The sequence below is a fragment of the Molothrus aeneus genome, chromosome 2 (assembly GCF_037042795.1).
Source record: "Molothrus aeneus isolate 106 chromosome 2, BPBGC_Maene_1.0, whole genome shotgun sequence".
NCBI lineage: Eukaryota > Metazoa > Chordata > Aves > Passeriformes > Icteridae > Molothrus > Molothrus aeneus.
Genome location: NC_089647.1, coordinates 110,454,311 through 110,478,682, shown reverse-complemented (window position 1 = coordinate 110,478,682; position 24,372 = coordinate 110,454,311). Strand labels below are relative to the sequence as shown.

The following is a 24,372-nucleotide window of genomic DNA, read 5'->3' as shown; positions in this document are numbered from 1 at the left end:
TCCTGCTAACTTAGAGTTTTCTCCATCTTGTGCAAATCATCCTAGAAATGACGCTGCATTTTGATGCTCAGTGACATGCAAGACTCAAGGGAGCCCTCAAGATCTGACCTTTGCTGAGGGAAGCTACTTCAAACCACATTTAGAATCCTTAACCCTCAGTTTTTATGAATGCAAAACTTCCAGCTGTGCCACTGGGTGCTCTTTAGGACTTTCTGAAAAACTCTTGAGAAACACTGAGGGCAGGAATCAGCAGAAATGTTCTTGTTTGTGGTTTGGGATAGTTGGGTAGAGAGATCAGTGTTGATGCTCAAGGTGCACCACACATCACCCACATGGGGACATGGAGATTCAAACACTGGCGAAATTTCCACATAAAAGCTTCCAAATTCTTTGGTACTCTGACAAACATCTGGCATATCACAAATTTTCACAGAGAGCTCCTTTCTCTCTCTGCCAGGTGGAAGACATATGCTGCAGATTGCTCACTCCACATCAGGTGTCATTATCCCAGAGTGTTTGATGCAAAACTTTCCCTGCAGCCTTGGAAAAAAGTGTGATATTTAACACTGACCTATGAGAAACTGTGGATTGTTAGCTGGTAGGTGAAGCATCTACTGCACATGCTTATAAGATAATTTGAAACAACCTTGAAGGTGGAATTCATCTGCCCTAACCAAGGTGTTCAACAGCTGGATGACTGAATCAAGCTGACTCTTGGCTCCTTTTGTTATTAATAGAGATGAACAGATACTGCCAAAAGGGAGCTCCAGCTCCCATCAGGAGCAAAATGAGCAGCCCTTCAGGCACTGCCTGCTTGTGGTTTCCACTGAAGAGGGAGGAGCAGCCACCTTCAGGAAGGGTGGAAAAACTCCTCAAATGTCTGCAGAACTGTGTATCCATGCTGTTGAGATTCAGCAGCTTTCCTCCTTCTCCATTAGGCATAAAGTAGTGGCAAAGGACACCAGAGAGGTGCAGCCAGTCGCTCCAAAGGGGATGGGGACAAGGATCAGGGTGACAACAGCCTCTTCTAGGGAAAAGGCTCTTCACCTTTCAGCAGCCTGAAGGTAGAACAGATGTTTTTACTCTCTTATTTACAAGTTTCTCACAGAATTGAGTTGTTTTTTGTCTCTTGGCCCTGATGTTAGTGTCTTCTTTCAGCTTTTCATCCAGCTGCTCAAATTAAATCAATTTAACAGCAAGGCTGAGATCTCACAGAGAAAACAAAGTTTCTGGACAATTTCTTGGACATGTGAGGATGTGTGCTGCTTGGGCAGGGATGTTGTATCCTGTTGCTGTCCTGCAGAGGGAAACCAAACCACGATTTGCATTCTGAGGAGGCAAGAAGCCACAGGATGTGTTTGCTATTCAGGGGAGGTGTACTGCCCCTCGCTCAGCCACCAGTCTTGTAGGGGCTTTAAAAGCTGTTGAAAAAATTGTGGGAGTGAGCAAAGGTCAAAGAGTTTAAATCCACATTGTCAAGAGATGTGGGGATCAAGGGGCTGATGGTAAGGTAGGGGAAAACCTGAGTTGGTAACCATGAGGGACATAGGGAAAAAATATGTAGGAACCCAGGTTTCCTCATTTGTCCTGTACAAATTGTCCATCAGGGCTCCTGGTGAGTGCAGGGCAGCCTGGCTGACATGTGTGCCTGAACCACTCATGAAAACCTTCCCAGGCCTCAGCATTGCCTGCCTCTCCCCAGATATGGCCCTGACATTGCTCACCAGGACCTCCCCTGGCACCCTGTTTGCATTGCCAGGCTCTCAGCTGGTCTTTGTTGAGCCCTGATCATCCCCAGTAATCTGTGCCTTGAGGGCAGCACACTTCTGAGGAGGTGACCCTACCTGGCCAATGCTTCTGCCTGCTGGAGGAGCTGGGGGACACCAACTTCTGGTCCTCCTGCAGCTGCATTTTCATGTCAGCCCGAAGGCTAAGTGTTGTCCACAGGAAATACTTGTCTTTCTGTCTTAAAATTAATAAGCATATAATTTAGGCTAATTTTCACAGACTTCTCCATAGCAGCCTTATCCCCATATGACAGGAGCCTTGCTGTAATAACAGTATTTGTGTAAATTACTGAATAAACATTTCCATTTACTGTTGCTTAACAGCACACATTCATTAATACATACAAACATTGAAAGAAGAGACCCATTTAGTTTACAGAAGATTATGTGTGTTTAGGTATTTAAATATCCTTGCATAACAAATCTGAGATAAAGCACCATGGGGAGAAAGATGAAAAGCTTTGAGTGTCTAAACAGATTTCTGTGCCACCTGCTCCTTCATTGCTGAAAGTGGTTATGTAGTTTTATTTATTGGGAATATTATTTGCCTAATATTTATTTTTATTATTAAAATGATAGAAAAAAACTTCCTCTAAGAATTCTGAGTACCTCTTACAAAGTATAAATTCATAATGTAAGTATTACATTTTTTGTTGCTGCAGATTGCCATTACAATGCTTTCAGTTCCTCCTACATTCACAACTATGAGAGGAATACTGATGGCCAATCCCCAGATATAAACCGTCCTTCACCAATTCAATAATGGAACAAAGCATGGCCTTTCCCTGAACTGCATTCCTGAGCATCCCACTCCCTCCAACTGCTTCCAGCAAAGGGTGCAATGTTTATGTCACTGTGTGTGAGTGTGTATCTACATTTAAAGGTTGTCCTTGTGTTTGTGCTCCTTTTCTGGTCTTTGCAGGCACAACCAGCACAGATACCATGCAATGCCTGTTCTGACAGAATGTTTGATGATTTTGAGGTCTGTTACCTGCTGTCTCAGAATGTCAAAATTGCAGCACTGGGAAATCCTTAAGATGAAAATGAAATATTGTGTTTTCTGCACAAGTTTGAATGCATTTCACAACACATGCATGATGGAGAGGTGAAATCCTGCTCCTTTGAGGAAGGAACATGAGGCTGATGATGCCAACAGGGCAAATATTTGTGTCCCATTGAACTGCAGCTAATGGTAGTCCAATGCCTTTCTGAGGATGAACATGAGTCTTGTAGGTCATATAGTGGTGGTGGAATAAAGAATAGGGCTGCAGGTCTCCAATGCACTTTATGAGGATTGAACTAGGGAGGTTGGTAGAACTCTATGAAGTAGTGGATCTCCACCTCTTCTAAATTACATCCTGACACTACAAGGAAGGGATTTATCTCACTTTATTCTCTATTAAAAAAAAATTACATATATTTAGTTCAACTGAATCAGCAGAATATGTTCACAGAGAGAAAAACTGCTATTGATGTCAATCTAAATTGGGCCTGTACTGAAAGTAATTTGGAATGGAAACTCTTCATTTGCTTCTGGAAGAGCCTAAATTTAGTTTTCAGGCCAATACTTCTAAGTGAGATAAGCCCCTTCTGAAGGGAACTCAGATCAGAACTGATGGGAGCAGAATACCTTAAATCTTCTGGAAATATTATCTGATATCCGGGGTCATCTCAGATGTCTAGTGGTCTTTGAAAACTGAGCTCTGAGCTCCTGTTCTTTCTGCTTTTATTTGTTTCTTCAAAATGTCTGGTTTTATGGGTGGGATTAAGGCACAGCTTTTGAGAGAGGCTAAAGATTTATGAGCAGCTATGAAAAAGTTATGGACCACAGTGTTCTTGAGTTGGGGGGAGGCTACATTAAATGTTTCTACTTTTGAGCTTGTGATCATGTGCAAGTTCATTCAGAAGGCCACAAATGAGAGTGTCAGTTTATAAGTCACCAAGCTGTGCAGTCAATTAATTGCTGATTAACTTCCACTGGCTGCCAAACAGAGTCTGGGAGTTGAAGATAAAAAAATTGCAAGTCAATTAATTGCTGATTTTCCTGTACTAAGGATTTGTGCTGTGGTAGCAAACTGCTGAGCACTACATCTCAAAAATGCCACTGTTTGAGGAATTATTGATAATTGTTTAGTATGCTTAGCACTCAGCAAAAATACAACACAGATATTTTCACCTGCAGATGACACAAAGATAAGAAGCCTAAGTGGTGCCAGAAAAAAAAAACCTAAAGTACCATTTTCAGTGAGGACCATGAGTAGGATATCTACTGTCTCCTGGAGGATTTCATCCAGAAGCTACTTTGTCTTGCACATGGGAGGTTCTTAGTGAAAGCAGCCAGACTATTTAAATCACTTGCTTGCCAGTGGAAAAAGACAGACAACACAGCAGTACAGCGACCAATAGCCTTGATTTTACAGGAGGGTGTGGGGTAAATTAAAAAAGGTTTCTGTGTGTGCTCTCTCTGTTTAAGGTGAGAGCTGTGCCAGAGCAGCAGTCTCAGTCTGTGGTTACAGCGAGGTGAAGGTGCTGCTGAGCTTTGCCACCACCCACCCTGGGTGACCTCAGTGGCATCTGCAAGGAAACAGAGAGCTGGGACACATTTGGTCAGGGAGAGAAACACAAGGCTGACTCAAGAGGCAAAATAATGTAAACACTGAATATGAAGGGAGAAATGGGCTGCAAAACTGACATCCTAAGAATTGTGGTCCTAAGTGGGTTGTTTGTTTATCCCACCAGTCAAACCTGGCTGTGCAGCAAAGCAAGCCCAAGAAAGTCTCCTTTATTGTTTCCATGATGCTAACTCATCTAAAAGCCATCCCCCTTTTAGATTATTCTATTTTAAGGCATAATTCCCATCTGTTCTTTGATCTTATACCACATAAGACATTTAGCTAATAACATCATCCATCAAATACCAACTTGCCTTTAGAGTTCAAACACAATTGACACAGAGCCCTGTCCATCTGCTGGCCAGAACAGATCCAGCTTGTGAATGGCCAGCTATGTTGCCTATTTTTTAATTAACCAGCTTAGATCTGTGTTTCACACAATCCTGCAGGATGACTAGGGGGCACTCCACAGGGAAGAGAAACACCCTGCTCTGCAGGGAATAGGGTTTGGTGCATCCAGAGCTGTGATGTGTTTGTTGTAAGAGGGGTTTTCCAGTGGATGGAACCTCCCTTCAGCCTCTCAGGGCTTTTTCTTGTTTGTTTGTTTGTTTTTTTGCATACACCCATAGTATTTTATAAAATATTTTAAGGATAACTTCTTTCAAACTTGGCCTTCTTCAGAGAAAGGAGTGTAAAGTAGAAATACAATGTTCTCTTCTCTGAGCAAAATTCTGAGTTTATTTGACAGAAACTTCATGATTTCAGGGCAGGTTGTTGGAAGCAGGGGAATTGCAGGTTTACAGAGAAATATTTATACAGAAAATGCTTGCCTGTTTAACCAACTGGAGAGCCAGGGAATGTCAGATGATTTAGTTGACCAATTGTAGTGAAGCACCATATCTTGAATTAAGAATATCTGAGATCAATCACAGTTAAAAAAGCCTAAGAAAAACTGGTCAGAAAAAAAAAAGGAGATTAATGAGTAATCCAGGGAGCAGGTAGTTTTTCTATGGGTATTTTCCAAGTGCAAACAGTTATCAAATTCTTTAAATCATTACTGTCAGATTCTTCACTTAGCTCCATTCCCGTGCTTCTCAGTGGTTTTCTTTATCTTGCACATGGTCCCTTTGCTTAGGAAGGAATTTGATTCAGGATTTATATTCAGGATTTATATTCCACTGATTTACACATGCCACAGCCTCCTTATCTCCAGATCTGAAACAATAACAGCGATTAAAAAAACACCTACATTTCCTCTATTTCCTGGCTTGCCAATTATAAGAAGTCCCTGCAGAAGGGAGCTTGGCTGGTGGTGTTTTGTGATTTCTCAGATAACAAGAGCTTCACATTTCTGTGGAATTCCCATTTGCCAGCGAGCTGCTGCTGCTGCCCTGATTGATATATGACTGCAATGGCACTTTTCCATTTGACATTCCCCCTCTCTCCCTCTCTCTCCCTCTCTCTCTTAAACAACAGCCCTAACTTTTGTGTGTTGCAAATATAAAAGGCAAGCCATGTGACGGAGGGACAGAAGAACAAAAGCATTTGGGAGTAACAGGACCTCTTGCAGCTCTCCAAAGGGTTTGAGGGAAGGAAGGAAGGAGTGGTGCATTTTCCAAAGGTAAGCATGCAAATAATAGATTCCTACAGATTTTGAGTGTTACACGGACTTAAACTGTGTGCTTATTCTCTTTATCTGACAAAGACATGTTCTCCTTGTTTTTTAAATTAAATCTTGTTTAAATGGAATCAACACAGCTCTAGTCCCTGTGTCTCCTTATTCTTGTGTTCTTATCTCCTGTCTGAAGGCTGCCTGTATGTGGTCAGATAGGTGGCCCAGGGTGCTTCTGAGCAACTTGATTAAACACCTATTCTGGTGAGCATGCTGGGCTGCAGTCTGCAGCTCAGGGCTGGCCAGAGCTTGTGGCTCTGGGCTGAGTGGACACGCAGGGCTCAGCCCTGGAATCACCGGGAGAGCGCTGGGATCGCCAGCACCCCCTTTGTCCCGCTACGGTAGGGCTCTATGAACACGGGCAAGCCTGCTGCTTTAAAGCTGGACTCTTTACTTCTACCACTACTTACGCCTGCTGTTCTCTTGCCAGTCATCTGCTGGAACAATCTGAAACAACAGGCGATATTTATTTCTAGCTCTGCGCCTCACTCTTCGCGGGAGCGCTCACAATTCGCACGTTGTTATTTATCCAAACTTCCGCGAGGCTTTCCAATGGCCCGGACAGCGCTGCTTGTGGGTTAGGACAGATTCAGCCCGCACTCTTTATTGGCCGAGAGCTGTGGGGAAAGCCGCTGTGCCTGGCTTTGCTGGGTGCCCGGGCTATATCTGGTAGGTGCCCGGTGACACGGAGGATGCTGCGCGACCCCAGAAGGAGAGAGGGAGGCTCTGCTCCGCTCCCGGCCGATCATTTCCCTGTGTGTCAGCGCCAGAGGCACCAGCATGACTGCTCTCCGCTTCCCTGGGACCAAGGAAGGATTTCGCCGCTGTGAGCAAGTGTCAGCGTAGGGAACTGCGGGGCTCGGCAGCCGACACTGCCCGGAGGACGAGCCCCGGCTCCTGCCGGGACTCAGGTGAGTGAACTCATCTGGAAAAGTTCAGTGGCTCCGGCAGCAAAGAACAGAGTGACAAAGAAGCCCAGTCTAGGGCTGGGTCAGCTGCTGCTGCAGTGCCACACACAGTGTGTGCCCGAGGGAGATTTTCTTGTGACAAACCTGGATTTGTGCGTGCCTGTGTGTGTGCACTGACTCCCGTGGGGCTGCCAGGCAGATTTCTTATCCTACCCTGCAAGTTCATTGAAACTTCTCTCATAGCCTCCCTATAACACATCTTACTTGTTTCTGCCAGGGAGAGACAGCATGGCAAGTAACTGCTTAAGGTTTCTGCAGCTCTTTAGAGATGAAACATATATTTCCTATATATGTTACTTACAGTATATACATGTATATACATGGTACTTACATTTCCTAAAGCTTTATAACTGTGGCTGAGGGGAAGGAACTCTGCCTGTTGAAAAAGAACTGGCAAAAGTTTTTTTAAAACCAGTAATGGGGGCAAACTCACTTGAAATCAGTACTTTATTGCACAGTTATTTTCTAATAGAAGCAATCCAGCTGCCTGGTGTGGCAATAAGTGTGGCTGTAATAATCACAGTGCTGCTATTTGTCCCTCCTTGAAAGAATATATCTACATTTTAGGACCTGTACCTATTATTTTTCCCCCCTTCCTTTTGATTTACTAATAATGCTCACTTTTGCTCTTGCTGTGGGACCTTAGTCATATCTGTGAGTAGTCATACACATGAATAATTTCCTGGACCTAAATAGAACTATTTGACAAGTAACTACTCATCAGCTTGAATCGGGGATTCCCAATGTGACTTATATATACACTGATATGCTCTTGCTGCTAATGAAATATTATTTTGTATTATAAAACAATGTTTTAAGATTTCCCTGTTAAAAACAAATGTGGGAGGAATAGGTATTTCAAATTTACAAAGTAAAAGGTAATTCGATTTAGGGACAGGGTATAATTAGGGGCTGCTGATGATTAGTTACAGGCTCATTTCTCTACCTGAAAGTGTCCTATGTAGTTTTCCTGGGTTTGTGCAGTGCCTGGTTTGGATCAGATTAATGTGTGCTGATGACTGGCCTTTGTAGAGCAGGATATTTGTTATGGACAGTCTTGGGTACAGTTTGCAGTAGGAGTACCCCAGGTAGGCATGGCTGATTTCCACAAAAGCCATCTTCCCCTGGAACCAGCCCTCACTCACCTTTGAGGCTTGTGGCAGCATCTGCATATTCTTGCTCTCTTACCTGGCCAGGGCTGCAGTCTTTCCTGCCCAGGTGGGAGGGAAATAAACCACCTCCTTGGGAACTCACATTGATGCCTGCTGTGACTCATTTGACAGGGAATCCTCCCATGGCTGGCTTCATTTCCTGTTTCTTCTGGGGCTGACTTTGCTCCCTGCCTGGCTTGACAGCTCTGAGATGCTCTAGGAGGTGCTCAGGGTTGTCCTTGGAACTTGGAGAGAATTGACTATCTATGGTGAAAGCTTGCATGAAACCACTGAGACATTAATTTTTGCAACTTGTCTGGTGGATTGTTTGTTTAACTGAAAGGAAACAAAGTCCTCTCTTTCCCCCTCCCCACCTCCCAATCACTATTTTAATTACAATTATAAATATTTGATAGCTATATTATAAGTATTACAATTTTCTCTGTCTCATACTCCTTCTGAGTATGGGGAGAGATTTGTCCCTGTGAGTTTTAGGAAGGTTTTGCTACATGAGACTGTAGCCCCCTGTTATTTGAGCAAATTGTTATTTGAGCAATCCACCTCTGGAAGCGGCCCCATCAAAGACAAAGTCCCTGTGGCAGCAGCTATGGGGTAACTTGCTGGGGCAAAGGATTTTTCCCTAACCCCATCCAGTGAGCTCTCAGAGTCCTGAGGGTTTATAACTTCCAAAAACTCTTCAGAAATGAAACCCCTGTGACTGTAACCCCCCCATACACAACAGGTCCTTTGGCTGAGCCCAGCTAAACTTTTGCCCTCTGTGATATCTTGTTCCCCCGGATCATTGTCGCTTGTGTAAACACGTGTTTCTTTTCATCAGTGTTAAGTGTTCTGCCTCTCAGCTCCCCTGCCCTTCTCCATGTCCTGGTATCTCAGGATGGGGTGAATAGCCATGACCAGATCACCTTTTTTTTTCTGCTGCCTGACCTCACACTTGACAGTCCTTTTGCTGAAACTCAACTCAGTGGCAGGAGAATGGATTAGTTGGGTCAGGTTAGCTCAGGTGTCTGAGCCAAGAGCACCCCACTTTGACCACCCTTCTGTGCATGCATATAAAGAGATGTTGCAGTCTCTGCTGGCTGTGATCAGCTGTTATTTCCTTTTTATATGTGTCAGTGTGGAACATATTAAAATTTCTCAGTAGCGGTATGTTAGGAATCCCTCTGATGCCCCACCTCTAACTTAGCAGAACAATAAAAGCAAGGTTGTAGTAAGCCTTTGAGCAGCTGGTCGTCTATATATTCCTCCTTTTCTCACATAATCTAATTCAAACTCTTATCCGGGTAGCAGTGGCACTACCACTTCCAGACACCATCAGTCCTTGTCCTGTTTGCTGGAATTTCATTGTGTGGTATGGAGATCCCTTCTACTGGAGTGTAGCCTCTCTTCTGTGTGAGAGTAGGGGGCTGCTGGTGCCATGGAGACACTGGTCCCAGGAATTCCTCCTCCTCATTGCTATTTTTCAGCTTCCCTTTGTTATTTTTCTAGCTGCATCAATCATTTTTACGGCTCTCGCTTGTCACATTTTCGTGCTTGTTATTACTGAGCTGCAGACTGTGCTGGGCTGAGGCAGCACAGGTTACATTGCCCTTTAAGACATGTGGGCTGAGGATCTGAGTTAATGCCTCAGCTCTGGTTTGGCAAAGGTTAAGCATACCATGGCAGTGACAATCACATTGCTGTCATAGCAGCACGGCTCAAAGGGAGTGGGACCTAGGGGAACGCTGCTCCCCTTGTTAGAAGACACAGAATTGTTACCATGAGCCAAATATTTAGGTTCCCTAATTATCAGAGGATGAGGTATATGGATGGTGGTCTGAATGCTGCCTGTGTATAAAAGAGGAAAGGATTTTGCCCCTGGGGTCAGAAGAGAGGGAACATCCCCTTCAATCATGTGCTGTCTCCGGCATGCATAACACTCTCTGCTGGTCACAGTGGCAGTGATGTGTTTGCTTAATGTTAAAGAATAAAAAGACCCATTCCTACTCCTGCATCTATGGATAACTACAGGCTTTGAGTTTGCTGGAAAATATGCAAAAGACAGAGAACAAAAACTGCCCACCTGCTTGTAACACACTCCAACAGGTAGAGGACACATGCCTGAATGCCCTAGACCTCTCAGCAACTTGTAATTTGGCCAAGAGTAATTTTGCCTCCTGTTGGGTCATAAGACTGAAGTAGAGGTAATTACTGAAGCAAATCCTATAGCTAATGCTTGGCTGGGAACACTTGCACTGTAGCCAGCAGCCACCCTTGCTGGTTTGCCTCCTGGGAGGGATGGGCAGCCCTAGACTGCTCAACTCTGCACCTGGTGCTTCACCAAGGAGTAATCCCATCCAGCACCCTCTGGATGGATGACCAAGTGGAAAATTGTATTCCTCTGCTGTCTGAGACTCGAGACCATGACTACTCTGCTATTCAGTGAAACACAAGAATAAAGAAAGAATCCAAGGCTGGCATCACCTCACCATTAAAAGGCTCTACTCCCTCATTAGAGAGATATCCCATGCATGCCCCTAATCAATCTATTTAAAGCTTCCTGGAAGCAGGAAAAGGAAAGAATAAAAATACAAGCACTCTTTTGTCCCCCAGTAGTTATTCTTTGGGAGTGCATTAAACCCTTTTCTCCGTGTTGGCCTGTGCCTGTCTGCTGGCCGGGCGCCAGCCTGCAGTACCCACTGGAGTTTGTTATTTCAACTGCTGAGCAGGAAGGCACCTCCTGCTCCCCCTCTCCTAGTACCTGAAGGGCTGGAAATATTCTTGGGAACTTCAAAAGCAGAGGGAAGTTCAGGCAGCTCAAGTGCCATTCAGCTGGATTTGTTCCACCTCATGCACCGGGTCCCCATGGTGGGAACAATTTTGGGGCCTTAAATGAGCCCAGGGAACCAGCCCCATGTGTCCTGAGGCTCCCAGGGTGCTTCCATTGTGTTTGCTGCAATTGCCATGTTGCTTCTTATGCTTCATATGCCATGGTCTTCCTGGTTTTTTTTTCTTTTATCAGTCTGCTTACAGTCACAGGCATTCATCTCTTGAAATATTAAAAGACTTAACAAAGTCTCATAGTAAAAAATGATTTCCAGGAGTTTCTCTCGTCACAGCTTTAGTAGGACCAAAGGATGGAATTCTCTACCATGGACAACCAGATAAAGAGGCTTAAATTTCCTTCTTTTGAGCCTGTTTTCCTTCTTGCTGCCTTTTTCCTTCCTCTCTCCTCTTGCCCACCTGCTGGTGCCAGCTCTGGCCAGGAGTGCATGTCGTTTCTGTATCCTCTGTGCAGGCACACACTGCCCTGCTGTGTGATGGGTGGATGGAGCTCCTGGACCATGGATGAAGACATTCCCCTTGGCATGGAAGGGGACAAGCTCCAGCACAGCTGGATGTCAGGAGAGCAAAACCTATTAAGCACAACAAGACCTTGGGGGAACATTCAGTTATTTAGAGCTGTAAGGGTCTCACTCAAAATATTTGGTTTGGTGTTTGCCTTGCCTCAGGATGGGAAGAAACCTGTTCCAATGTTGTGTGGAGGCATTTCTCAGACAACTGAGGTTGCCTGTGCTCACCTGCTGCTGCTGCCTGGCTGCCACGTGGCCACTCAGTGGCTCTGTCAGGCGTTTTGATAGGCAGCTGCAGAGTGAAGTGAGGATTTTTGATAGCATGCACAGGAGGCCAGCTCCTTCACTGCTGGCACAGGAATGACCAGAGTAAAATACCTAGATAAGAAGATGATTGCATTTACTTACAGAGCTAAAAGAGATGCTGGAACTGACAAAGGCTGTGAGGTGGTGCTACAGGAAGCAGGGTCAGCCTCTCATCTGGGGTTGCCTCTCCTACTCCATGAACCTCCGGAATGGCTCAGATTGTCACTGGTGTGATTCAGCCCCACAGTGCTTCCCAAGCTCCTTCCCAGGCATGGTGTGGATGGCTGTGTGGGCTGGAAGCCACCTGAGTGCTGTGGGTGCTGAAGGATCTTTGGGAACAGACCATGCTGCCTTTGTCATGGCAGAGGAGAATTCAACCCTGCGGAACAAACCCTTGTGGAGCCTGAGTAATTTACCCATCACAGTTGTTTCCACTCCAATCAAGACCTTGGAGAGTGAAGCTCCCAAATCCTTATCTTCCTGGAAAATCAAAACTTTTCTAAATTTGATAAAGTTCTTGAGAAATCCATTTTTGTCTCATGAAGAACTTTGTGGTGCTTTTTTGGTCAGAACAGCAGCAGTGAATTGACACACACACACACACACATATATATACATATGTGGTTAGTGACACTTTTAGGTCTGGAATTTGGAGAAACTGAGTAGCTTTGCAACTCTTCTGTTTACATAACAAATTCAGATTGAGGGAACCACATGGTAGGATCCAAGTAATTGTGTTTACTAAATATGCACAGCATGCAAGGCCAGGCTTAATTTATATACACACACACCGCTGCTTCAATGGGATTTTGGCATTCTCCAAAACCCAAAAAGCATTGAGTGATTTAAATGGTGCCCTCATCTTCAAGCAGGAGTCTCAAACACAGAAAATGCCCAGCAAATGAAGGCCAAGCTGAACATATATGCATGCCTAGTATGTGGGGCTAAGGGAATTAGAAGTACACCATAAATGAGCTTTTCCACTGCTCCCTTCCCACCTCCCAGAGTAAAAGCTGTGCAGATCCAGTAGACCTTGGGAGAATTGCTCAGCTCTTTATTTTTTCCAAGATACATAGCAAAAAGGGAATTTCTGTTTACGTTCTCACAAAGTGACTGGCTAAATAATTCCAGATGATGGAATGTTCTTCTGTCCTTAAAGCAAAACAAAACCTTAGCCTTCACCACTCTCCAAATGATACTAAAACTATGATAAGAAATCTTTATTATTCAGAAAGCAGTTAATAAGAGCGTGGATTTGGAAAAATAACCCTAACTTTGCACCTATGTCCACATGCAATACAGTCTTAGACTGTGTGTTAATACAGTTTTTCTTTGGGATGTCTTCTATTTTTCCATGAAGTTTTTAGGCTAACAGCTGTAGCAAGTTTAGTATGTTATCTCTTGGTGAAATACTGAAAATTAGGTATATGGAAAGGAAACAAAGCCATTGCTAACAAAATGTATTTCCCATATCTCAGTGAATTCTGAAGAAAATGTGAAGTAGTGATTTTCATCCACTGTTAGGCCATATATTTTTGTAGCAATTTTTCAGCCTGAGGATATAAAGTTACATTTGCATCTTTTTAATCTTTTTCTTTACAGGATGATGTACAGTGGGAGGGTTTAGGTTTCCTTTTGGTTAGCTTGGTAGATGAGCTATCTACCACAGGTTTTGCATGGAAAGAAAGTGAGGAAAAAACAGCTGAAATAGAAGGAAAATTTCCTCTGTGAAATTGTTGATTTTAATAAAAAAGTGTCTTTTCCAAATGAAACAAAATGTCATTGTAATGATGATTTATGAGCACAATTGTACTTGCTTCTGTTTTTTGGACAGAAGTATAGACTGGAAACTACTTATGCCAATCCTGATAGCATGTGCTATCTAGGATTTTATAATTTCAGACAACATTTCAAAAGGAATGCAATTTTTAACTTAAAAAATTAATAATAATGCTAAGTTCAAGTGAAATGCCATTGCTCAATATCAGCTGGAAATGGAAAATATCATTCCAACATACCTCATCAGGGTGATGTATTTAAGTGAAAATATTTTGAATTTTTTTTTTACAGAATCAAAAATCCACACCCTAACTTCCATGTGTTTAAGTGTCTCTCTAAAACTTCTTCTTCCATATATGTTATATATGTTATATATAGCATATGTGCTTGGAAAATGTATGTGCATGCTTCCCATAGGTATGTCAGGAGATATACCTACACATTTTACCACTATGTCTATAAACAACTGTAACCACTTATTTCACAAGAGATGGATCACATCTACAATGGTTTTCTCTCTTTTTTCTTACAAATATGTGATACTTTTTACTTCTTTCAAAGTATTGTTACCAAAACCTGCTACATTTCTTTCTTAGTGAAGTATCAGGGCAATTTTAAAAGGTTGTGGAAGTGTTAATGCTTTTTGTTCTGTGCTTATCCTGGGGAAGGTACAGCCATGTTCCTTTTCTCACACTTTTCCCTGTGTCTTTCCAGCTTTCTCAGAGAGTTTTCATGAGGCAGACTCTGTGTCATCCAATTATTTCCTGAAGAAAACTAGGGAGATAAGCCTTTGAAAACTGAGCCAGCACTTCAGATTTCTCTCACTGTATTAAATCATACTGATCAAAACCATGGAAAGATATAGAAGCCCAGAATTAACAGTGGGACAGAGAGAATGGGAAATGGGGATCCCTGGGTGTAGTATCACATGAAATGAGACCGTCTAATATCAAGAAAATTTATTTGGACAGAGAGGGAATTACTGGGTGTGTAATAATGATTAACTATGTTGGAGGGAGACCTTGCCAAGCAGCATGTTTTGGTCAGCCTCTTTACAAAAAAGAATAGGAATGTAGGTAAAAGGTTAAACATGGAGAAAAAAAATAGTGCATCCCTCCTCCTGTTAGCTAATCCTTGGGCATCATCTGCATGAACTGGAGTAGCACAGTTCACTTCAGGGAGGGAGTCTGTCCCAGCTCCCATGACCCAGAGATTTCTCTCCTATGCTGCTGAAATGTTTGGAGGGATATTTATTGACATGAATGAGGCTGTGCATAATTGTATCTGAGATCCTGAGTGTTTAGGGTTGTTTGTTTAAGTTCTTTATACTGCAAAGCTATATTATGTTTTAAATGACCCATTTGTTGAGGAAAATATAACAGGCCATAAGTCAGACTCTGGGGGAAAAAAAAAAGTATTGTCATTTAAATCCACAGTCACATAATTTTTTCCTTTCCTACTTAAGCACATGGATAATAGCCTGAAACAACAACAACAAAAATGTCTGATAATACAGAGCATCTTTGTCTCTCTAACACACAGAGCAACCCTAATAACATTTCTTCTCAGCATGAGACTTTGGCTGTCACATCAGTGCCATCCCAGCTTGGATGAACTCTGGAAGTGTTTGTCACTGCTAGGCACTCCTCCCACAGAAGTGCTGGAGGAGGCTATAAAGAAATATGCAAATCATCAAGCACTCTGGTGGGGAGGCTGTTTGGGAGATGAGTATCAGTGGGTTTAGAGGACTGCCAGCAAACCAGAAAACAATTTTGTAAGAGGCTTGTATAAGGCAACAAAGGCACACATCAGCTCTTTAAATACTCAAGAGGCTCTGCCAGAGCATTTCTTTGTGAGCAGGGAGCTGTTTTATCTTAAGTTTCTTCAGAAAGTCTTTGCACTTTTAACTGTACTGATGAGTATCCTTTGACTATCCTTCATCGGACTGTGTTTAGATGGATAATTCACAGCTCTTTCAAGTTATATCTGTTTGTAGTAAAAGTGAAATTAATCACCCAGTTAGGACTACGGGCTTTGTGAGAAGGATCAAGGGACTGTGAAGAAGCAGCTAATGGAGATATTCTCCTTCCCCTGCAGACACAAAACTCTGGGCAGCGTTTCAGGGGCTGTCCTGTACCTGTTTCCTGGAGAATCTCCTGATCTCCAACATGAAACAGAAATCCAGATGCCTGGGTAGATAGCCATATGTCTCCACCTGAAGATATTTATTCCCAATTGATAGCTGGGATACTACTTGGATATTATGGAATTATAAACATATTTTTCGGATGCTGCTCTTTAATTAGCTGGGAAGAGACTGACAACCAGAAAGTGCTGCCTGACAAGTAAGCAAACAAAGCCTGGATGTGTGTGCATGGGAATTTGGTACTCAGTGGGCAGGACAGTTCAGCCAGAGGCCCGGGTGGTTCCTCATGCAGTGCAGGTCACTGGGAGACCACTTTGCTCATGCCTTGGCTCGGACCTTCAGCATCCCTGCACCCTGGGGATGTCCCTTGTCCCTGCAGCTGCAGGGCACGGCCAGGCAGCCTCCAGAGCCACAGCTCAACCTGCCTCCAGCCTCTCAATGGGCTGCCTGGGACACCCCATCCCATGCCCATCTGTAATGTGGAAGGCAGCCAAGCTTTGCCCCTCCTTGACACTCTGAGCGGGTACGAAGTCCTTCCGATTTGCAGGAATTTCTGATGAATTTCATCACCAAGTGGAGAAGAGTGGCATTGCACCCCTTGTGATGTTGAAAGTCCAAAGTCATTTCATCTCCCTGAAATGATAGAACAACGCTAAAAATAACAAGGCCTTGACATCTCCTTCCTTAAGGCCATATTCCCTTCCTACTGTGGGGATGATGTTCACTCTGAGCAGGTTTTTTGGCTAGCAAAGTTCGTGAGCGCCTTAATACAATTTATGTCTATTTTCTCTAGAGGTCTTTTTTCTCAGGATTGTGATTTGTGTTGCTTTTATTCCAGCTGTGCAGGAGATTCTTTGATGGATTACAATCTCATCAGACTCCAACTTGAGAAGAAGAATGACAGCTCAGACACTTAAACCGGACTTTTCACCATCCTGGAAAGGAACTGGCTTCCAGAATCCGGAGGGTTTTTGATGCTCTACCTCCCTCTGCTGTTACCAGCGAGAAGTTCCTCGACAATGGGAAATCATGTACTCGCAGCTTCGATTTCCATGCTCTCGCTGCTGGTGATTATGGGAGACACGGACAGTAAAACAGAGAGCTCCTTCCTCATCGACTCCGACCCCAGCCGCTGCATGAGGCACCACTACGTCGACTCCATCAGCCACCCCCTCTACAAGTGCAGCTCCAAGGTAAGGCTGTTAAAAATAGGTCAGAAACTGTTGTAAAATACTTGATAATTGTTACAGATGTACTGTTAGTTTGGTTATTATATTGTAAAAGGAGTTAAAAGGGCAGTTATAAGAAATGTGGTACTCAACGTACCATAGCACACCTAAGCAAAGTGCACCATGAGCCAGCCTGGACAGAACTGTCATGGGCCAATCAAGCGCCTTAAACCTTCATGCAAATGAAGGATCCAAAAATAAATCAATCCAGAGGGACAAAAAACAGGATAAAAAGGGGTTTCTGACCCACTGAAACTGTGCTGCTCCACCTGGAACAGGGGGACATCGCTGCTCAAGGAGCCCCAGCACCGGCGCTGCAGCATCCTCGGTGGGAACGCTCCTGCTCAGCCCTAGGGCCCCCTTGCTTTGGGCCTTTCTTTTCATTATAATAAATGCTGAAATCACTTCAGTACCAGGAGTCCAGTCCTGTTTTTAACAAGGCTCCCCTCACCCCCTCACAGCTTCGAGGGAAGAGTTGTTAAAATGAGCCATTCTGGGTGATTTTCTCTGTGTGAGTTCCTATCCACCAGAATCTAGCAGCAGAGACACGCAGATGTGAAGATATCCTGTGTGTACATAAAAACTGGGACTGGAGGTAAAGGCTGCTGACTCGCTTTTCACCTTTTCAAAAAGAGAAATTCACAATGATGGTAAAGCTTACATGCAGTAAATGACAAGATGGAAAGGAGCACATTTGGGATCTCAGTTGATGGTCCCAAGGAGATGAGCTAGTTTGGAAATTTAGATCACCCCAGTCACCCCATCCTTCAAACAAACGCTTAATCTGGCTTAATAGTTCATAGCTACTATAGGTGAAGTGCTGAGATAAATAACCAAACTGTAAAATGGCAATTAAAAAAAGGTTATGAAGAATATTGCTTATTTCTCCCTGCCCAACCCCTTTTCAAAGCCTTTATTTACATGCAGAATGACACTTGGATGGTAACTGTAGGGCTTAGGGGCAGACAGAAATACAAGACTGTCTTTCATTTGGGATTTCAAGCCTGAAAACTTTTGTGTCAAAGTAGCTTAGCAGCCTGTGCATGTAGCCTACAGCCATTATGTGGAGAAAAAGAATTGGGAGAAACAATGGGAAAATCCTTGCTAGTCCCTTTTGTCTTGTCCTAATTTGTTCTGTCTGAGTTAACACAGTGCATTCAGATGACTGGGCCATTCCTCTGTCCCATGGGAAGGGGCTTTGCCTCAGGCACTCACATCCCAGATTAAGGAAAGGGAAGGACTGCCAGCTCCAGTGCTTTTGCCAACCCTGTGCAGGGTAAGAGAGGGATGGGAGGCTGCTGTGTGACAGGGTTCATCACAAGAGGGGTGCCTGCCTGGTGGCAAACCCCAGCAGCAGGGATCCTGGGAGAATTTACAAGGAGAAGATCCAGAGTTGGGATGGATGCAGTGCTGGCTGCAGATGCCTTCGTGTGCAGGAGTTTCTTTGCTTCCCACAATCAGTGCAGGGGTGAGGGAATGCCACAGGTAGCTGCAGGTCACAGAAGCTGAGATAAAGTACAGAGAGAAGTGCCTACAGAAAATAAGACCTGCTGGGTGCTCTGTGCACCAGCACAGCTGCTGCCCTGGCCAAAACTCTGCAGCCAGGCTCATCCTGTGCCTGCTCAGCACAGAGTGGCTGACAGCCTCAAAATGGGGCACAGGGAGCCTGCTCTGCTCTGGGCTGCCTCACACTGCTCTCTCAGCAGTGCTGGCTGCTGGTTTTGCATAACCATGCCTAGTTCACAGCAGTGGGAGCCCAGAGACTTTTGCCCTACTTCTTAAGAATCCAAACAGCAAAATCACCCATTACTTGAGATTCAGGAGAGGTCTTTTGGTTTGCATTTAGGCTAGACTAGAACTCCCTACCATCTGGGAGACACATGGCATTAACACAGAGAACTGCAGATGTGCATCCCTTTGTGCAATATTGATTTTATTGCAGTTCACTTCAGCAAGAGGCAAAAGAGACAAAGTGTAGATGTGTAGGTGGTTTTCATTTACAGGGATCTGTGTGCCACAGCCCTCCCCTCTCTGGACCTTTGTGATCACCTGTCAGACCAAAGGAGAGGGAGGGAGAGAGGGAGGGAGAGAGGGAGGGAGGGAGGAAGGAAGGAAGGAAGGAAGGAAGGAAGGAAGGAAGGAAGGAAGGAAGGAAGGAAGGAAGGAAGGAAGGAAGGAAGGAAGGAAGGAAGGAAGGAAGGAAGGAAGGAAGGAAGGAAGGAAGGAAGGAAGGAAGGAAGGAAGGAAAAGAACCCATTGACAATGCACTTTTAGCTTCCCCAATGACAGAGAAAAGCAAAAAAAGCAATCAGGCCTTTAGGAGTGGGGCTGGAAGTGAGAACACAGAAAGCATTGTAATGAAAACCATAAACATTCAAAAGCTTTGAGGAAAAAAAGTGTTGACATAAACATTAGCAATTCTGGCTGCAAAACTCAGTGATTCTTTTCAAATCAAGCTTTTAATGGAAATCATGTTTGAAGATATTATTACATATTCTGGCTTCCCAATGGCCACAACAGTTTCAAGAACACTTCTATAACAATACTGTGAATTGTATGGACTTTCTCATGAAGTTGGAAAATGAAAACAGTTTCCATACAAAGTGAAATAATTTCCCAGAAAATTCAAGCTTTTTAAATGTTGTTTGGGGTTTTTTGGTGGTTTTTTTTTTTTTTTTTTTTTTTTTGGTTGTTGTTTTGTTTTGTTTTGTTTTAAGGTCTTAGTTAGATATCTGAATCATTCTGGTAGACATATGGCTTCTGTTCTGGATCTAGTAGCATATTAAACACAGAGGAATATTAGACATGCTAATTAAAACTAGATCAAATGTTTATATATATACATTGTGATCTGTTTATATATATCTGTTTATATATATACATTGTGATAAAATGTAACCAGGACAAAAAAAGGAAAGTTCTGTGGGAGCAGCTGCGGGAATTGTGGTACCTCTTGTTTCCACCAAGTTTCCATTGTGGAAGCTTGGAATGACAGTGTCAAGCAGAGACTTTGCCCTTTTTTGGGGTGATGGTTTCACTGTGATATCCTTTCTCACTCCATGTGTTTTCCCTTTTGGTGGAGCGTAGAGTTACAGAAGTCAAAAGTGGCTTCAGAAATTGTAAGATATATTATGTTTGCTGTCTGTCCTGGTTGAAAAAAGGATCATGTCCACTGGGGTTCTCTGTGGAGGCTGCCAATTGCACCCACATGGGAAGTAGATTTGTTAAACATCCAGCCAATATAATTTAATCATTAAAATCCCTTTTGCTCGTGGCCTCAGGCAGGCGATGAAAACAGTTTTCCAAATCCTTTGGAAACATAGTTTATTATAGTAACAAAAAGTACAAAAGAGACACAAAAGGGGGATGGAAGAAGGCATGTTGTTTCAGAAAAGCTGTTTTCCTTTGTCTTCAAGGAAATGTTTGTATCAGCTCATGAGGTATTCCCTTTCCTGACTGCCTGGATTTACCCTGACCTCTGTCATGGAGACCCACTGGTCTCCATCAATGTGCTGGGTTCCCTCACTGCTCCCAGAGCCTCCTAAATTCCAGTTTTGGCTGTCACAAGTGCTTCATCCAGATGTGCCAGAAGTGTGCTTCCACTGACAGTCTCAGACTGAAGAATCCAGCCCAGGGAGACACAGAGCAGATGAAGAAAGATTTAGCAGATGTTTGAAGACATTAACTCCTGAGGTAGCTCAGGAGATTTTCAGTAATGCGTGTTTGCAGCCAGGCCACGGGAACTGTGTGAAAATCTGTTCTCAGGCATCTCAGCCCATCTGCTTTTGGGCTTCAGCTTGTTGCTGGAGGTGCAGAAAAGAGGACTACAAACACCATTAATAACACACCAGTTCACAGCTTCTGGATTTCCAGAATACAGCTCAAATGATCAGAGTCAAGGACTGCCTCAGATTCAGGTTGCTCTCTTTTGTACCTGTGAGACAATTGACTTTAAATAGTAATGATAATGATAATGATGATGATGATGATAATGATAATGATAATGATAATGATAATGATAATAATATTCTTCCCTAGCTGCTCATAGACCCCCGTAGCTCCCTTGTTATAGGACACTGTGCCTCTGGATCCAGCCTTGCAAGGTGACATGCACAAACTCACATGTGCAGGGGCCAGGGGGAGCCAAGAGGTGTCAGGTTATGAAATACCCACATGTTTTTACTATATTTACACACCCACTCTATCATTGTGCAATGCATCATAGCATTACTAATTATTTAGGTGATAATCTCTATTGCACTATAGTACATGAAGCAATAAGCAGCCAGAGCAATTGATTAAAAGGCAAAACTTTCAAAGTACATGCTATTTCCAGCTCATTTGCACACCTGCCAAAGTCCACTGGTGCTGTTCTGGATTTATGAAGAGGAAGGTAAATTTTGGTTAGGACTTCAGGTAGCCCAGAAGGTTAAAAAGGTATGAAAATGGGGAATTTGATATTTTTTAAGCCTGAAATTCAACTTTATCACCTTGGGTTTGTGCCATTGGTAAGAGTTTACACTGTCATTCAAAAACAAGGAATAAAACCAACACTGTGTGATTCTATAAATACTGACCTTAATCTTACGGAGAACTAAGTAGCCAGTAAAATTGCAGATTAAAATTAGAGCCTCCACAAATTAAAACAAGTTTTTAAAGGCAAGGCTCAGAAATTATAAATTGTAAATAATAAATTATAAATACAGTGGCACATTGACTAAATATTGGCCGGGTTTGCATTAGGAAGCCAGCTGTTTATATTGAGACAGAGATATTGGCACATCAGATATTTCTACCCTATAATTACTCTGGACAACTCTTCTCTAGTCCTGCCAGTTTCATGAGGGCATGTTTTATTTTTATTGGCCTTTTTGAAAGTACCTGCAGATACAGGAGCAGACGTGCATCATAAAAATTCTTAGGGTAACAGTACCAGAACCTGAATGATTTTTCCAGCTCCTGAAGCATCAACCACCAGAAGTCAGCCCCACTATATAGCAGTGTGTGCTGTCACATTTGGGCTGAAATCATAGAAATGATTGCTTGGAAGGGACCTAGGGACTCTCTGAACCTCCCAAAAAAGCAATTTCTGGCTGTTGTGCATCCCCCTGCACCACTTCTGAGGAGATTTCAACTCTGTTGCCTCTGAAGCCTTCAAACAGTTGTCAGGTGCTGTTGGATTGCTCTTCACCCCCAAAATGTATTGATGATCTCCAAGGTCTGTTCCAACCTGGTTAATTCTGTGATTCAGTGGTTCAGCCAAACGTTTGGGAGCAGCCTGTGACAGAGAGTGCACAGCCTGGTGAACTGGTCAAAGCAGGGCACCTAAAAAAGGGCTGTCAAGATGCTGGGAAGGAAATTACTGGGTCAGATGTCCCAGTCTGCTCCTTTCCTTTGCAATTCAGGCAGGATTAGATACCTGCAGAGCTGGTGTCTAATTAGATACCTTCACCAGCTGTCTGCCTGGGAAGTGAGGTTTGTTTAGCAAGGGAAGAAAAGTGGATCTTTATCTGTGAGTAATGGGGTGACAGCACTGCACTGATTGTCCCTTTCATGTTTTCTGTACACTAAAGACTCTGCTATTAAGGAGCTTGGCCTAGCTGATGGGTCTAAAGCTCAGGTGTGACTCAACAGTAACTGAAATTTCCCTCCCACCATATTAGTACAAACAGCTGAAGTTAATTTATGTATGAATATGCAGTACCATAGGAAGGAGACCACAAATTTATGCTACAAATCTTAAAGGATGACAGATTTGTCAGAAAGTAACAAAAGCCCATCTCTAACTAAGAAGCAAAATGGTACCAAGCACAGATAATCAGCTCATGAAGACATCTTCTTTGTGACCTGTGTTGACTGGAAATGGAGTTGTTGATATATTAATATATTAATACATTTTCAAGCAAAACATTTAGCATGCAAGTACTCTTGCAAGAGTAATTTTTAAGCACTGTAGAATGGATGATCAGAACCTTTCCCATGGACACAGACAGTGCTGGCATTTCCTACTTGATTTCAGGAATATTCTCTCTCTTTTATCTCAACTTTCCTTACAACTCTGACTAAAAAGAAACTTAAACATTTGATGTACCTGCTTGCATAACTTAGAGATTTGCAGCCAGTTGAGCTTGTGTAATGAAAGAAGCCCAAAAAGGTATAACACTGTCAAGTATTTGCTGTCACATTTGTAATTGTTCTTCCATATTTTCTGGAAAAAAAACATGAGATATGTGTAGCATGGTTAAAATGTAATGTTCTCTCTTGGTTATAAGAAAGACAACTGTTTTACTGCCTACTTTAGATGAAATAATAAGCTGATATTGAAGTTTATGTTGGTTAAGCAAAATTAGCTGACATGGATTTAATATTTCTGTCCCCATGAAAGTACAGGAGTCTGCTCAAACTTGTACAACACCCGTTATCAGGGTGGTAACAGCTGTTTCTAACACATCATTTGCTGAGCTTTAGAGGGTCCTTTCCAGGATTTATGTGGTGCTTAATGCTGTATCTCCTCTGCTCAAGGGGTTGTTGGGGAGTAGGTGACTGCTCAGGGACTCTCCTTCCTTAGTGCCTCCTGCTGTGTGAGTTACCTTGCTCTGGTCCCAGCTCACATTTGAACTCAGAAGAAGAAACCTGGAGCTGCACTGTTTTTGGAAAATCTCACTAGGGAATCTTCATGGCAACCAGTTCAACTTTAGCATTTTCACTGCTTTATGCTATGCAGTGCATTTTATATAGACACAACTGATGCAATGATACATAGATACACATAAAATTGCAAATACATGGTCAAGGTGATCTTTATCAAAGGAATGAGCTAGAAACATACTTCTTTAAAGCAATAAATGGAGCATCTTCTTTAGATTTCTACTTTACATGTTCATATATCTAAACTCAAGACATGAGAACCAGTTGGTGTGTATACTCAGAACAATGGTAAATACCCAAATAAACAATCAGCCTGGCTGATGATTTAAGGGCCATGGATCTGGAGTCAGCAAGTCATGGGTGCACTCATGGTGTCTGGAAAACAGGGCTGGCTGAGATCATTTGGAGCCCTAAGGTCAGTCCAGGTCCTGCAGTCCTTGTTGGTGTCAGTGCCAAGGATTTCAGGAGGAACCTTGCAATTCCTCCTGCCCACCTTATCCCCTCCACCCTCCCAGACACAGCCCAGGGGCAAAGCACACTGTGGGGGCTGGGATGCAGTGACAAAACCCCAGCCAGGCCGCAAGGAGGCTCCCACTGCGGGTGCCAGCTGTGAGCTGGGGACACGTTTCCTAGCTGAAATAAACAGGGCAGGAGACCTTTCTCTTTTTTAATGCCTTTATTTAAAGTGATCAGCTCCCATGGGGAGGACTCACAGGTCGACACT

The 24,372-nt window shown here is 43.3% G+C and overlaps 1 protein-coding gene across 5 annotated transcripts in view; it reads left to right on the top strand.

Moving 5' to 3' along the window:
* NDP (norrin cystine knot growth factor NDP) overlaps positions 1 to 24,372 on the top strand; it is a 37,294-nt gene that overhangs the window by 11,501 nt on the left and 1,421 nt on the right. The window contains exons 2-4 of one of the 5 annotated variants that reach the window (XM_066545503.1): positions 5,876 to 6,020; positions 6,548 to 6,982; positions 16,610 to 16,964. In XM_066545503.1, coding sequence (XP_066401600.1) covers positions 16,746 to 16,964 — 219 coding nt within the window. In that variant the 5' untranslated portion in view covers positions 5,876 to 6,020; positions 6,548 to 6,982; positions 16,610 to 16,745. Of the gene's footprint in view, positions 1 to 5,875; positions 6,021 to 6,530; positions 6,983 to 15,855; positions 15,971 to 16,609; positions 16,965 to 24,372 lie in introns of those variants that run through there. The other 4 variants (XM_066545502.1, XM_066545504.1, XM_066545505.1 and 1 more) reach the window with 4 other exon arrangements.